We start from the raw sequence: 17,833 nt of genomic DNA, 5'->3' as shown, positions 1-17,833 counted from the left end.
GGCGGACAGAGAAACGCAGGCGTGCCTGTCCATTTGAACGCCGTTGCATGGGCGTGTGTAAATTAGCCGGTGCGACGGCATACACAGTTTGTGTACTCACTGTGTGCCACGAGGTTAGCAATTTCTAATACCGCTTTTACACCGGAATTCTCCAGTGCCGACCCAGGATATTCCCAAGTTGGCGCCGTTCACACCGGAGCCGGGTCTGCATTGACCTGGCTTTTCCAGCATGGAAGTGGATGCTTGGAGATGACGTCATCTCAAAGCACCATTGAAGCCGAACTAATTGGCTGGCATGCGGCGCGCTCCAGGTCATCATGACGCGGATCGCGCCGTTTACACTGCAGGGTTTCACGGGTTACTCCCGTGTTACACCCTGCAAGTTATCTGGGCTGGATTGCTGGGTCACTACACCCGGGAATCCAACCCTCTCCGCTTTTACACCAAGGAGCTGCCCGGGTTATCCCTGCAATAACCTGGGTTTTAGCTCTGGTGTAAAAGGGGTATAGGTAAGGTCAGGGCTGCTGTAATTGTGCATGAGGGGCCGATGGTACTCGATGTTACCGATGTTTATGGAGGTGTGGAAGGTATTACGGATGTGAGATGGGGTAGTGGGAGGCAGTGGGCGTCTCTATGCTGGCAGTGCGACGGCATTACCATAGCATTCATTAGCATATTTTCGCTGCAGACCTGCGTGTGATTACTGAGCTGTGATGGCCATAGCGATACTGTACTCACTGACTCAGGGCCTGAGATTTTACCTACTGTATGAACCATGACAGGATAAGATTTCCAGAGTCAGGGACCTCAAACACTAATGATGTGACACACTGAGAACTGAGGGGACACTAATAATTGTCACACAGGGAGAAATGAGGGGACTCTAAATAATGTGACACAAGGGGAATTGAGGGTAAACTGATGAATGTTGCACAGGTGGAACTCATAGGACCTTAATGATTTTAGTATAACGAGAATCGAGGGTACACTAACAAACGTGGCACAGGGGTACTGAAGGTACACTAATGAACGTGGCACAGGGGTACTAAGGCTACACTAATGAACATGGCACAGTGTTACTGAGGGTACACTAATGAATGTGGCACAGGGGTCCTAAGGGTACACTAATGAACGTGGCACAGATGGAACTGAGGGTACACTAATGAACGTGGCACAGGGGTCCTGAGGGTACACTAATGAACGTGCACAGATGGAACTGAGGGTACACTAATGAATGTGGCACAGGGGTACTGAGGGTACACTAATGAACGTTGCACAGGTGGAACGGTGGGTACACTAATGAATGCGGCACAGGGGGAAATGGGAGGACACAATTAGATATGATACAGACCTTTGATTTCTGGTTTAGAAGCATGAAAGCCACCAACCTTGCAATGTGGCACCAGCCAGTAATTGCAAATATGTAATAGGGAACTCTGCACGCTGAGATGAACGTGTCACTGGTTTCATCCATAAACCCTCAGCCGTCCCTAAATACTATGAGAAACATAATCTCCACTCAACTGTTACATGTCCCCACTGCCCGCCGTGGATGAGAACAGCCTTCCAGCTCTCCCCATTGGGAACTAAGATGTCTGATAATGAATTATAGCACGCTGTAATATTGGGCCATCTTATTACTATAGATCTCACAGCATATAGTGCCCATCAAATATGGAATTCTCTAATCATTTAAGTGATTACATTCACAAATACAGTATTTCTGAGCATTGACAATTAATCTAGAACAGTTGCTTATAGTGACTGACCAGACAAGAGGGGTAGAGAGAAACCATTGAGAAGCTGGGGCCAATTCATTAGGTGATGCAGCTATTTAACATTAAAGTAATTATTTTTATAGGTCAGTGGCCTGTTTTAATGCTCTCATTACTGCTGAATACAAAAAAACAGCTGCACAGCCTGATTCTGCTACCAAACCAGCACAGAACAGAGCCAGGGGCTGCGGACATTGCAGGTTTTAATTCTGGAGAACTCATCAATTAATCTCAGGATATAATATTTCAGTAGAGTTCTAGTGGAGGCTCGGACAGCCCTGTGTTTCATTCAAGAGCAATCTATAGCTCTCTCTAACCCGAACAGACACCAGAAACACACAAAAATCTCCATCACTGACATGGTGCAAAAATGTGTGTGCTGCAACCATCGTAAATTGGGGTTTATTATTCTAATACCCCTTTTCCACCAAAATTCCGGGTCTGACCCGGAGTTGGAACAGAGTTCCTATCCGGATCAGACCCGGAATTTTGCCGGCGCTGACTCGGGATATTTCCGAGTCAGCGCCGCTCACACCGGAGTCGGGTCTGCACAGACCCGGCTTTTGCGGTGTGAAAGTGGTCGCTTGGACCAATCGGCCGGCTAGCAGCGCACTCCAGGTCATCGTGACCCGGAGTGCGCTGCTCTCACAGCAGGGTTTCACGGACTACGCCCGTGTTATACCCTGCTAGTTACCTGGGTTGGATTGCCGGGTCACTCGACCTGGCGATCCAACCCTCTCCCCTTTTATACCAGGGAGCTGCCCGGGTTATCCCTGCAATAACCCGGGTTTAAGCGCTGTGTAAAAGGGGTATAATTTGCAGTAAATAAGTGGTGCACAATGCTTTTAGAGGCAGATAGATAGATATGAGATAGATAGATAGATAGATAGATAGATAGATAGATAGATAGATAGATAGATAGATAGATAGATAGATAGATATGAGAGATAGATATGATAGATAGATAGATAGATAGATAGATAGATAGATAGATAGATAGATAGATAGATAGATAGATAGAGAGAGAGAAAGAGAGATAGATAGATAGATAGATAGATAGATAGATAGATAGATAGATAGATAGATAGATAGATAGATAGATAGATAGATAGATAGATAGATAGATACAAGTATATGACTTAGAATTGTAATAGCCTTAATATGTGATTTTACAGAGAATCTAGGACACAAAGTGCAAACTCATATTCCCAATACTTTCATCTGTTATAAGTCACACACCAGCCATGCCTTCCGCAGAAACCTGTATGTTATCCAAGAATCCGCGTTTCACTCTGATGTCTGGATAATAAAGGCCCCATGGAATTTACTGTTATATAAGAAATTGCAGTGTATTTTGTAAGTATGTGTATGGGTGAATGACTTATACTGTACATACCAGTATAACTGGACTATAGACACCTACACATTCTGTTGACTAAATCTGCAGTATATACACCTATATATATCCCATTACTCATTCTGCACTATAAACACCTATACATTTCCCTCACTCACTCTGCAGTATATACACCTATACATTTCCCTCACTCACTCTGCAGTATATACACCTATACATTTCCCTCACTCTCTCTGCAGTATATACACCTATACATTTCCATCACTAACTATATATTATATGCACCCATACATATCCCATAACTTAAAATGCAGTATATACACCAATACATTTCTCTCACTCACTCTACAGCATTTACATATATACATATATATATACACCTATACATTTCCCTCATTTTCTAAGCAGTATATACACCTACACATTTCCCTTACTCGGAGATGTATAAACACCTATACATTTACCTCTCTCACTCTACAGTATATACACCTATACATTTATATCACTCAAAATGCAGAATATACACCTTTACATTTCCCTCTTTCACTTAGTCGTATAAACACCTATACATTTCTCTCACTCACACTGCAGTGTACGCACTTATATATACATTTCCCTCTCTAACTATGCAGTATATACACCTATACATTTCCCTCACTCACTCTTCAGTATATACACCTATACATTTCCCTCACTCACACTACAATATATAAACCTATACATTTCCCTCACTCACTCTACAGTATATATACCTATACATTTCCATCACTTACTAAGTAGTATAAACACCTATACATCTCCCTCACTCACTCTACAGCACAGGTTCTCAAACTCGGTCCACAGGACCCCAAACAGTGCATGTTTTCCAGGTCTCCTCACATAATTACTAGTGAAACAGTAGCTGCACCTGTGGGTCTTTTAAAATGTGTCAGTGACTAATGAATACACCTGTGAACCTGCTGGGTGACCTGCAAAAAGTGAACTGTGTGTGGTCCTGAGGACCGAGTTTGAGAACCACTGCTCTACAGTAAATATACACATACATTCCCCTCACTCTCTGCAGTATATACACCTATACATTTCCCCTCACTCTCTGCAGTATATACACCTATACATTTCCATCTCTCACTCTGCAGTATAAACACTATACATTCCCTTACTTACTAAGCAATATATAAACCTATACATTCCCTTGCTGACTAAGATGTATAAACACCTATACATTTACCTCTCACTTTGCAGTATATACACCTGTTCATTTCCCATCACTAACAATGCACCTATACATTTTACTCACTCACTAAACAGTATATACACCTATACATTTCCCTCACTATGTAGTATATACACCTATACATTTCCCACTCACTCACTCTGCAGAATATCCACCTATACATTTCCCCCTCTCTCTGCAGAATATACACCTATACATTTCCCACTCACTCATTCTGCAGAATATACACCTATACATTTACCACTTACTCTCTCTGTATTAGAGACTCCAATTTATTTCCCCTCACTCAGCTGTATATAAACCTATACATTTAACCTCACTCTGCAGTATAGACACCTATGTATTATCCCTTACTCTTAGTACAGTATAGACAATATATTACCCCTCCATCTGTCTGCATAATATACACCTATATATTTCCCCTCACTCGCTCTGCGGTATAGGCACCTATACATATCTCCTTACTCTCAGTACAGTATAGACACTATACATTTCCCCTCACTCTCTCTGCTGTATATGCACCTATACATTTCCCCTCACTCTCTGCAGTATAGACCTATACATTTCTCCTTACTCTCAGTACAGTATAGACAATATACATTTCCTCTCACTCTCTCTGCTGTATATGCACCTATACATTTCCCCTCACACTCTCTGCAGTATATACACCTATACATTTCTCCTTACTCTCAGTACAGTATAGACACTATACATTTCTCCTTACTCTCAGTACAGTATATACACCTATACATTTCCCCTCACTCTCTGCAGTATAGACACCTACACATTTCTCCTTACTCTTAGTACAGTATACACACCTATACATTTCCCCTTACTCTTAGTACAGTATAGACAATATACATTTTCCTTCCTCTCTCTGCAGTATATACACTATACATTTCCCCTCACTCTTAGGGCCTGATTCAGAGCAAGACGCATTTAGCGCTCGCTCGTCCAGAAAATAGGGGTGGCTATTCAAACGAACCGTTCGCTGTTTGCGGTCTGTGCACGCCTCTAAGTCTGAACGAGCGAACAAAACTTGCGGTCGTTTTTTTGGAAACTACGCCCCCTGGCCGCTCGCATCCTACGTCATGTCCGCTATTTACTAGATTAATCGAGTACATCGACCAGGGTATGAACTGCTCGCTATTCTTGTGGTTGGTTTTTGCTACCACAATTTTGCGAGCAGTTTTGGCTATAAAATAACCCAGTGTCGTGGTCAGTGACGCTGCTGTTTTAATTATGCACACCCATAAAACGCCCGTTTTGACCTTTAAGCACGCCTGCGATCGGATTTCCACTCCCCGTTTTCAAGCACCTTCCCCTGTTACCACCGGCATACGCCTCATTCTGTCACTCAAATTAGCAGGCATTCGCTATTTTGCGAGCACATGAATTTCGGCCGCACTGACTCGTTCGCGCATGCGTATAACGATCCGTACGCATGCGCAGTTGGGCAAACATCGCTCGGAGCGAACGAGCTGCCGCTTACGAGTGGCTCTGAATTAGGCCCTTAGTACTGTAAATACACCTATACATTTCCCCTCACTCTCTCTGCAGTATATACACCTATACATTTCCTCTTACTCTCTCTGCAGTATATACACCTATACATTTCCCCTCACTCTCTCTGCAGTATAGACACTATACATTTCCCATCAATCTTAGTCCAGTAAAGACACTATACATTTCCCCTCACACTCTCTGCAGTATAGACACTATACATTTCCCTTACTCTTAGTACAGTATAGACACTATACATTTTCCTCCCTCTGTCTGCAGTATAGACACTATACATTTCCCCTCACTCGTAGTACTGTATATACATCTATAAACCCCCCCCTTTCCTCTCTCTGGAGTATAGACACTATACATTTCCCCTCACACTCTCTGCAGTATAGACACTATACATTTCCCCTTACTCTTAGTACAGTATAGACACTATACATTTTCCTCCCTCTGTCTGCAGTATAGACACTATACATTTCCCCTCACTCGTAGTACTGTATATACATCTATAAACCCCCCCCTTTCCTCTCTCTGGAGTATAGACACTATACATTTCCCCTCACACTCTCTGCAGTATAGACACTATACAATTCCCCTTACTCTTAGTACAGTATAGACACTATATATTTCCCCTTACTCTTAGTACAGTATAGACACTATACATTTCACCTCACTCTCTCTGCAGTATATATACTATACATTTCCCCTCACTCTTAGTACAGTATATACACCTATACATTTCCCCTCACTCTTAGTCCAGTATATACACCTATACATTTCACCTCACTCTTAGTCCAGTATATACACACCTATTCATTTCCCCTCACTCTTAGTCCAGTATATACACCTATACAATTCCCCTCACTCTTAGTACAGTATAGACACTATACATTTCCCCTCACTCTTAGTCCAGTATATACACCTATACATTTCACCTCACTCTTAGTCCAGTATATACACACCTATACAATTCCCCTCACTCTTAGTACAGTATAGACACTATACATTTCCCCTTACTCTTAGTACAGTATAGACACTATACATTTCACCTCACTCTCTCTGCAGTATATACACTATACATTTCCCCTCACTCTTTGTACAGTATATACACCTATACATTTCCCATCAATCTTAGTCCAGTATATACACCTATTCATTTCCCCAACTCTTAGTACAGTATAGACACTATACATTTCCCCTCACTCACTCTGCAGTATATATACTATACATTTCCCCTCACTCTTAGTACAGTATATACACCTATACATTTCCCCTCACACTCTCTGCAGTATATATACTCTACATTTCCCCTCACTCTTAGTACAGTATATACACCTATACATTTCCCCTCACACTCTCTGCAGTATAGACACTATACATTTCCCCTCACTCTTAGTACAGTATATACACCTATACATTTCCCCTCACACTCTCTGCAGTATATACACCTATACATTTCCCCTCACTCTTAGTACAGTATATACACCTATACATTTCCCCTCACTCTTAGTCCAGTATATACACCTATACATTTCCCCTCACTCTTAGTACAGTATATACACCTATTCATTTCCCCTCACACTCTCTGCAGTATATACACCTATACATTTCCTCTTACTCTCTCTGCAGTATATACACTATACATTTCCCCTCACTCTCTCTGCAGTATAGACACCTATACATTTACCCTCACTCTCTCTGCAGTATAGACACCTAAACATTTCCCCTTACTCTCTCTGCAGTATATACACCTACACATTTCCACTCACTCTCTCTGCAGTATATACACCTATACATTTCCTCTTACTCTCTCTGCAGTATATACACTATACATTTCCCCTCACTCTCTCTGCAGTATAGACACCTATACATTTCCCCTCACTCTCTCTGCAGTATATACACTATACATTTCCCCTCACTCTCTTTGCAGTATATACACTATACATTTCTCCTCACTCTTAGTACAGTATATACACCTATACATTTCCCCTCACTCTCTCTGCAGTATAGACACCTATACATTTCCCGTCACTCTTACTACAGTACATACACAATTACACATTTCCCCTCACTCACTAAGCAATATATAAACCGATACATTCCCTTGCTGACTAAGATGTATAAACACCTATACATTTAACTCTCTCACTTTGCAGTATATACACCTATTCATTTCCCATCACTAACAAAGCACCTATACATTTCCCTCACTCACTCTTCAGTATATACACCTATACATTTTACTCACTCTGCAGTATATACAACTATACATTTCCCTCACTCACACTACAATATATAAACCTATACATTTACATGACTCACTCTACAGTATATACACCTATACATTTCCCTCACTCACTAAACAATATATACACCTATAAATTTCCCTCACTATGTAGTATATACACCTATACATTTCCCCCTCTCTCTGCTGTATATACACCTATACATTTCCCCCTCTCTCTGCTGTATATACACCTATACATTTACCCCTCTCTGCAGAATATACACCTATACATTTACCACTTACTCTCTCTGTATTAGAGACACCTATTTATTTCCCCTCACTCTGCTATATATGCACCTATACATTTAACCTCACTCTGCAGAATAGACACCTATATATTTCCCCTTACTCTTAGTACAGTATAGACAATATATTTCCCCTCACTCTCTCTGCAGTATAGACACCTATACATTTCTCCTTACTCTCAGTACAGTATAGACACTATACATACCCCCTCACTCTCTCTGCTGTATATGCACCTATACATTTCTCCTTTCTCTCAGTACAGTATAGACAATATATTACCACTCCCTCTCTCTGCTGTATATACACCTATATATTTCCCCTCACTCTCTCTGCAGTATAGACACCTATACATTTCCCCTTACTCTCAGTACAGTATAGACACTATACATACCCCCTCACTCTCTCTGCAGTATAGACACCTATACATTTCCAATTACTCTCTCTGCAGTATTAACACTATACATTTCCCCTTACTCTCAGTACAGTATAGACACTATTCATTTCCCCTCACTCTCTCTGCTGTATAAGCACCTATACATTTCCCCTCACTCGTAGTACTGTATATACATCTATAAAACCCCTTCCTCTCTCTGGAGTATATACACTATACATTTCACCTCACTCTCTCTGCAGTATAGACACGGTCACCTATACATTTCCTCTTACTCTCTCTGCAGTATATGCACTATACATTTCCCCTCACTCTGTCTGCAGTAAAGACACTATACATTTCCCTCACTCTCTCTGCAGTATAGACACTATACATTTCCCTCACTCTCTCTGCAGTATAGACACCTATACATATCACCTCACTCTCTCTGCAGTATAGACACTATACATTTCCCCTCACTCTCTCTGCAGTATAGACACTATACATTTCCCCTCACTCTCTCTGCAGTATATACACTATACATTTCCCCTCACTCTCTCTGCAGTATAGACACCTATACATATCACCTCACTCTCTCTGCAGTATAGACACTATACATTTCCCTCACTCTCTCTGCAGTATAGACACCTATACATATCACCTCACTCTCTCTGCAGTATAGACACTATACATTTCCCTCACTCTCTCTGCAGTATAGACACCTATACATATCACCTTACTCTCTCTGCAGTATAGACACTATACATTTCCCCTCACTCTCTCTGCAGTATAGACACTATACATTTCCCCTCTCTCTCTCTGCAGTATAGACACCTATACATTTCCCCTCACTCTCTCTGCAGTATAGACACTATACATTTCCCCTCTCTCTCTCTGCAGTATAGACACCTATACATATCACCTCACTCTCTCTGCAGTATAGACACTATACATTTCCCCTCACTCTCTCTGCAGTATAGACACTATACATTTCCCCTCTCTCTCTCTGCAGTATAGACACCTATACATTTCCCTCACTTTCTCTGCAGTATAGACACTATACATTTCCCCTCACTCTCTCTGCAGTATAGACACTATACATTTCCCCTCACTCTCTCTGCAGTATAGACACTATACATTTCCCTCACTCTCTCTGCAGTATAGACACTATACATTTCCCTCACTCTCTCTGCAGTATAGACACTATACATTTCCCTCACTCTCTCTGCAGTATATCCACCTATACATATCACCTCACTCTCTCTGCAGTATAGACACTATACATTTCCCTCACTCTCTCTGCAGTATAGACACCTATACATATCACCTCACTCTCTCTGCAGTATAGACACTATACATTTCCCCTCACTCTCTCTGCAGTATAGACACCTATACATATCACCTCACTCTCTCTGCAGTATAGACACTATACATTTCCCCTCACTCTCTCTGCAGTATAGACACTATACATTTCCCTCACTCTCTCTGCAGTATAGACACCTATATACCCCTCACTCTCTCTGCAGTATAGACACCTATATACCCCTCTCTGACCCCTGCAGGCACCGCTGTATTAGTCCCATGCAGCTCTGCTTGCAGCGCTGGGTGTGGGGGAGGATTCCCAGCTGGGACACTGCAATGCACCTGCAGTGGGAATGGTGGGTTCTTGGTGCAGTCTGACTGCACCACGGGGCACACTGAGACCCCGGAGAGATTATAGGATGCATTAACCCCTCCAGCGCTGCAGCAGTGGCACCAGAGATGGATTCTGAATGTTGTTATTAACCCTTCTGTAACCAGCAAAACGTTGCCCATGAAATCTCAGTCTCTCCTATGCCTACCTGTTCCGCTTCTTTCGGTGGGGGTTGCCATCCTGTATAGCAGACGGTCCCGATGAGAGTAATTGTTCTGAGTTCAGATGCCAAGGTGAGGATGTCTATAGGGTGCGCTCTGTCAGTGGTGTGTGCATGGGTGACCAGGGGGCCAGCGGTCTCAGTGCAATGCGGGTGCTGGGGGCCAGGGTATCAGTGCAGTAGGTGTGCAGGGGTCTCAGTGCAATGAGTGTAAGATGCGGCCAGGGGTCTCAGTGCAGTAGGTGTGCAGGGGTCTCAGTGCAGTAGGTGTGCAGGGGTCTCAGTGCAGTGAATGTAAGATGCAGCCAGGGGTCTCAGTGCAGTAGGTGTGCAGGGGTCTAAATACAGTGAATGTAAGATGCAGCCAGGGGTCTCAGTGCAGTAGGTGTGCAGGGGTCTCAGTGCAGTGAGTGTAAGATGCAGCCAGGGGTCTCAGTGCAGTAGGTGTGCAGGGGTCTCAGTGTAATGAATGTAAAATGCGGCCAGGGGTCTCAGTGCAATGAATGTAAGTGGGAGCAGGGGTCTCAGTGCAGTAAGAGTGCTGGGGGCATGGATGAGATAGTCTGCAGCTTGCAGCACACGTTGCACGAGAGAGTAATGTACACAGAGCTGCAGAAGAAGCCTCACAGCTGCCTAAGGTGGCTCCCTCACCCCAGGGGCCCCTCCCTCACAGCCAATCACAGGCAGCCTGAGACACTGACAGACCTGTGATTGGCTCCTAGCACCTGAGAGATGGGGTCTGCTCGTTACAGCTGATTTAAGTGCTGAGAGTGCGGATGGGATGCGGGTAATTCTCATCCACCTCTGTCCTGTTTTATACACCCCTCCCTATGTACCTCTATATACCACCCATACCCCCTCTAATCTATTATACACCTCTTACTATATACCTCTATATACCACCCATACCCCCTCTAACCCATTACACACCCTTCCCTATGTACCTCTATATACCACCCATACCCCCTCTAATCTATTATACACCCCTCCCCATGTACCTCTATATACCACCCATACCCCCTCTAATGTATTATACACCCCTCCCTGTGTACCTCTATATACCACCCATACCCCATCTAATCTATTATACACCCCTCCCTATGTACCTCTATATACCACCCATACCCCCTCTAATCTATTATATACCCCTCCCTGTGTACCTCTATATACCACCCATACCGCCTTGAATCTATTATACAACCCTTCCTATATACCTCTATATACCACCCATAACCCATCTAATCTGTTAAACACCCCTCCCTGTGTACCTCTATATACCACCCATTCCCCCCTCTAATCTATTATACACCCATCCCTATATACCTCTATATACCACCCATACCCCCTCTAATTTATTATACATCATCCCCATCATCTCGTTATCCTCATATCTTCACATAACCTGTCCCCATTTACCCTATCCTGACAGTCCCCTTAGCTTCTAATACTCATCACACCCTGTATGACATGCCCCCCTCTATCCTGACAGTCCCCTCTTCATGTAATACTCTTCACACCCTGTATGACATGCCCCCCTCTATCCTGACAGTCCCCTTAGCTTCTAATACTCATCACACCCTGTATGACATGCCCCCCTCTATCCTGACAGTCCCCTCTGCATGTAATATTCATCACACCCTGTATGACATGTCCCCCTCTATCCTGACAGTCCCCTCTGCATGTAATATTCATCACACCCTGTATGACATGCCCCCTCTATCCTGACAGTCCCCTCTGCATGTAATATTCATCACACCCTGTATGACATGCCCCCCTCTATCCTGACAGTCCCCTCTGCGAGTAATGCTCATCACACCCTGTATGACATGTCCCCTTCTATCCTGACAGTCCCCTCTGCATGTAACATTCATCACACCCTGTATGACATGCCCCCTTCTATCCTGACAGTCCCCTCTGCATGTAATATTCATCACACCCTGTATGACATGCCCCCTCTATCCTGACAGTCCCCTCTGCATGTAATACTCATCACACCCTGTATGACATGCCCCCTCTATCCTGACAGTCCCCTCTGCATGTAATATTCATCACACCCTGTATGACATGCCCCCCTCTATCCTGACAGTCCCCTCTGCATGTAATATTCATCATACCCTGTATGACATGTCCCACTCTATCCTGACAGTCCCCTCTGCATGTAATACTCATCACACCCTGTATGACATGCCCCCTCTATCCTGACAGTCCCCTCTGCATGTAATACTCATCACACCCTGTATGACATATCCCCCTCTATCCTTACAGTCCCTCTGCATGTAATACTCATCACACCCTGTATGACATGCCCCCCTCTATCCTGACAGTCCCCTCTGCATGTAATACTCATCACACCCTGTATGACATGTCCCCCTCTATCCTGACAGTCCCTTTGCATGTAATACTCATCACACCCTGTATGACATGCCCCCCTCTATCCTGACAGTCCCCTCTGCATGTAACATTCATCATAACATTCATCACACCCTGTATGACATGCCCCCCTCTATCCTGACAGTCCCCTCTGCATGTAATAATCATCACACCATGTATGACATGCCCCCTCTATCCTGACAGTCTTTCTGCATGTAATACTCATCACACCCTGTATGACATGCCCCCCCTATCCTGACAGTCCCCTCTGCTTGTCATATTCATCACACCCTGTATGACATGCCCCCCTCTATCCTGACAGTCCCCTCTGCATGTAATACTCATCACACCCTGTATGACATGCCCCCCTCTATCCTGACAGTCCCCTCTGCATGTAACATTCATCACACCCTGTATGACATGCCCCCCTCTATCCTGACAGTCCCCTCTGCATGTAATAATCATCACACCATGTATGACATGCCCCCACTATCCTGACAGTCTTTCTGCATGTAATACTCATCACACCCTGTATGACATGCCCCCCCTATCCTGACAGTCCCCTCTGCATGTCATATTCATCACACCCTGTATGACATGCCCCCTCTATCCTGACAGTCCCCTCTGCATGTAATACTCATCACATCCTGTATGACATGCCCCCCTCTATCCTGACAGTCCCCTCTGATTGTAATACTCAGCACACCCTGTATGACTTGTCCCCCCTCTATCCTGACAGTCCCCTCTGCATGTAATACTCATCACACCCTGTATGACATACCCCCTTCTATCCTGACAGTCCCCACTGCTTGTAATACTCATCACACCCTGTATGACATGCCCCCCTCTATCCTGACAGTCCCCTCTGCATGTAATACTCATCACACCCTGAATGACATGTCCCCTTCTATCCTGACAGTCACCTCTGCATGTAATACTCATCACACCCTGTATGACATACCCCCCTCTATCCTGACAGTCCCCTCTGCATGTAATAGTCATCACACCCTGTATGACATGTCCCCCTCTATCCTGACAGTCCCCTCCGCTTGTAATATTCATCACACCCTGTATGACATGCCCCCCTCTATCCTGACAGTCCCCTCTGCAGGTAATATTCATCACAACCTGTATTACATGCCCCCCTCTATCCTGACAGTCCCCTCTGCATGTAATACTCATCACACCCTGAATGACATGGCCCCCTCTATCCTGACAGTCCCCTCTGCATGTAACATTCATCACACCCTGTATGACATGCCCTCCTCTATCCTGACAGTCCTCTCTGCATGTAATACTCATCACACCTTGTATGACATGTCCCCCTCTATCCTGACAGTCCCCTCCGCTTGTAATATTCATCACACCCTGTATGACATGTCCTCCTCTATCCTGACAGTCCCCTCTGCTTGTAATATTCATCATACCCTGTATGACATGCCCCCCTCTATCCTGACAGTCCCCTCTGCATGTAATACTCATCACACCCTGTATGACATGCCCCCCTCTATCCTGACAGTCCCTCTGCATGTAATACTCATCACACCCTGTATGACATGCCCCCCTCTATCCTGACAGTCCCCTCAGCATGTAACATTCATCACACCCTGTATGACATGCCCCCCTCTATCCTGACAGTCCCCTCTGCATGTAATAATCATCACACCCTGTATGACATGCCCCCCTCTATCCTGACAGTCCTTCTGCATGTAATACTCATCACACCCTGTATGACATGCCCCCCCTATTCTGACAGTCCCCTCTGCTTGTCATATTCATCACACCCTGTATGACATGCCCCCCTCTATCCTGACCGTCCCCTCTGCATGCAATACTCATCACACCCTGTATGACATACCCCCCTCTATCCTGACAGTCCCCACTGCTTGTAATACTCATCACACCCTGTATGACATGCCCCCCTCTATCCTGACAGTCCCCTCTGCATGTAATACTCATCACACCCTGAATGACATGTCCCCTTTTATCCTGACAGTCACCTCTGCATGTAATACTCATCACACCCTGTATGACATACCCCGCTCTATCCTGACAGTCCCCTCTGCATGTCATACTCATCACACCCTGTATGACATGTCCCCCTCTATCCTGACAGTCCCCTCCGCTTGTAATATTCATCACACCCTGTATGACATGCCCCCCTCTATCCTGACAGTCCCCTCTGCATGTAATACTCATCACACCCTGTATGACATACCCCCCTCTATCCTGACAGTCCCCACTGCTTGTAATACTCATCACACCCTTTATGACATGCCCCCCTCTATCCTGACTGTCCCCTCTGCATGTAATACTCATCACACCCTGAATGACATGTCCCCCTCTATCCTGACAGTCCCCTCTGCATGTAACTCTCATCACACCCTGTATGACATACCCCCCTCTATCCTGACAGTCCTCTCTGCATGTAATACTCATCACACCTTGTATGACATGTCCCCCTCTATCCTGACAGTCCCCTCCGCTTGTAATATTCATCACACCCTGTATGACATGCCCCCCTCTATCCTGACAGTCCCCTCCGCTTGTAATATTCATCACACCCTGTATGACATGCCCCCCTCTATCCTGACAGTCCCCTCTGCATGTAATATTCATCACACCCTGTTTGACATGTCCCCCTCTATCCTGACAATCGCCTCTGCGTGTAATACACATCACACCCTGTATGACATGTCCCCCTCTATCCTGACAGTCCCCTCTGCGTGTAATACTCATCACACCCTGTATGACATGCCCCCCTCTATCCTGACAGTCCCCTCTGCATGTAATACTCATCACACCTTGTATGACATTCCCCCCTCTATCCTGACAGTCCCCTCTGCAGGTAATATTCATCACACCCTGTATGACATGCCCCCCTCTATCCTGACAGTCCCCTCTGCATGTAATACTCATCACACCCTGAATGACATGTCCCCCTCTATCCTGACAGTCCCCTCTTCATGTAATACTCTTCACACCCTGTATGACATGCCCCCCTCTATCCTGACAGTCCCCTCTGCATGTAATACTCTTCACACCCTGTATGACATGCCCCCCTCTATCCTGACAGTCCCCTCTGCATGTAACATTCATCACACCCTGTATGACATGCCCTCCTCTATCCTGACAGCCCTCTCTGCATGTAATACTCATCACACCTTGTATGACATGTTCCCCTCTATCCTGACAGTCCCCTCCGCTTGTAATATTCATCACACCCTGTATGACATGCCCCCCTCTATCCTGACAGTCCCCTCCGCTTGTAATATTCATCACACCCTGTATGACATGTCCTCCTCTATCCTGACAGTCCCCTCTGCTTGTAATATTCATCATACCCTGTATGACATGCCCCCCTCTATCCTGACAGTCCCCTCTGCATGTAATACTCATCACACCCTGTATGAAATGTCCCCCTCTATCCTGACAGTCCCTCTGCATGTAATACTCATCACACCCTGTATGACATGCCCCCCTCTATCCTGACAGTCCCCTCAGCATGTAACATTCATCACACCCTGTATGACATGCCCCCCTCTATCCTGACAGTCCCCTCTGCATGTAATAATCATCACACCTTGTATGACATGCCCCCACTATCCTGACAGTCCTTCTGCATGTAATACTCATCACACCCTGTATGACATGCCCCCCCTATCCTGACAGTCCCCTCTGCTTGTCATATTCATCACACCCTGTATGACATGCCCCCTCTATCCTGACATTCCCCTCTGCATGCAATACTCATCACACCCTGTATGACATACCCCCCTCTATCCTGACAGTCCCCACTGCTTGTAATACTCATCACACCCTGTATGACATGCCCCCCTCTATCCTGACAGTCCCCTCTGCATGTAATACTCATCACACCCTGAATGACATGTCCCCTTCTATCCTGACAGTCACCTCTGCATGTAATACTCATCACACCCTGTATGACATACCCCCCTCTATCCAGACAGTCCCCTCTGCATGTAATACTCATCACACCCTGTATGACATGTCCCCCTCTATCCTGACAGTCCCCTCCGCTTGTAATATTCATCACACCATGTATGACATGCCCCCCTCTATCCTGACAGTCCCCTCTGCAGGTAATATTCATCACACCCTGTATGACATGCCCCCCTCTATCCTGACAGTCCCCTCTGCATGTAATACTCATCACACCCTGAATGACATGTCACCCTCTATCCTGACAGTCCCCTCTGCATGTAATACTCATCACACCCTGTATGACATACCCCCCTCTATCCTGACAGTCCTCTCTGCATGTAATACTCATCACACCTTGTATGACATGTCCCCCTCTATCCTGACAGTCCCCTCCGCTTGTAATATTCATCACACCCTGTATGACATGCCCCCCTCTATCCTGACAGTCCCCTCCGCTTGTAATATTCATCACACCCTGTATGACATGCCCCCCTCTATCCTGACAGTCCCCTCTGCATGTAATATTCATCACACCCTGTTTGACATGTCCCCCTCTATCCTGACAATCGCCTCTGCGTGTAATACTCATCACACCCTGTATGACATGTCCCCCTCTATCCTGACAGTCCCCTCTGCGTGTAATACTCATCACACCCTGTATGACATGCCCCCCTCTATCCTGACAGTCCCCTCTGTATGTAATACTCATCACACCCTGTATGACATTCCCCCCTCTATCCTGACAGTCCCCTCTGCGTGTAATACTCATCACACCCTGTATGACATTCCCCCCTCTATCCTGACAGTCCCCTGTGCGTGTAGTGCTCATCACACCCTGTATGACATGTCCTCCTCTATCCTGACAGTCCCCTCTGTGTGTAATATTC

At 45.2% G+C, this 17,833-nt stretch overlaps 1 protein-coding gene across 1 annotated transcript in view; it reads right to left on the bottom strand.

The window, feature by feature from the left end:
* Positions 1 to 11,247, bottom strand: part of LOC148442634 (sodium/potassium-transporting ATPase subunit gamma-like) — a 48,761-nt gene extending 37,514 nt beyond the window's left edge. Inside the window, exon 1 of the mRNA XM_088463694.1 lies at positions 10,620 to 11,247. Coding sequence (XP_088319820.1) covers positions 10,620 to 10,650 — 31 coding nt within the window. The 5' untranslated portion in view covers positions 10,651 to 11,247. The remainder of the gene's footprint in view (positions 1 to 10,619) is intronic.
* Positions 11,248 to 17,833: the final 6,586 nt, after the last annotated feature.

This window comes from Taudactylus pleione, unplaced genomic scaffold, assembly GCF_031769625.1.
Source record: "Taudactylus pleione unplaced genomic scaffold, aTauple2 ptg001428l, whole genome shotgun sequence".
Taxonomy (NCBI): domain Eukaryota; kingdom Metazoa; phylum Chordata; class Amphibia; order Anura; family Myobatrachidae; genus Taudactylus; species Taudactylus pleione.
Note: the sequence above shows the minus strand (reverse complement) of the source record. Positions and strands in the feature narration are given on the sequence as shown.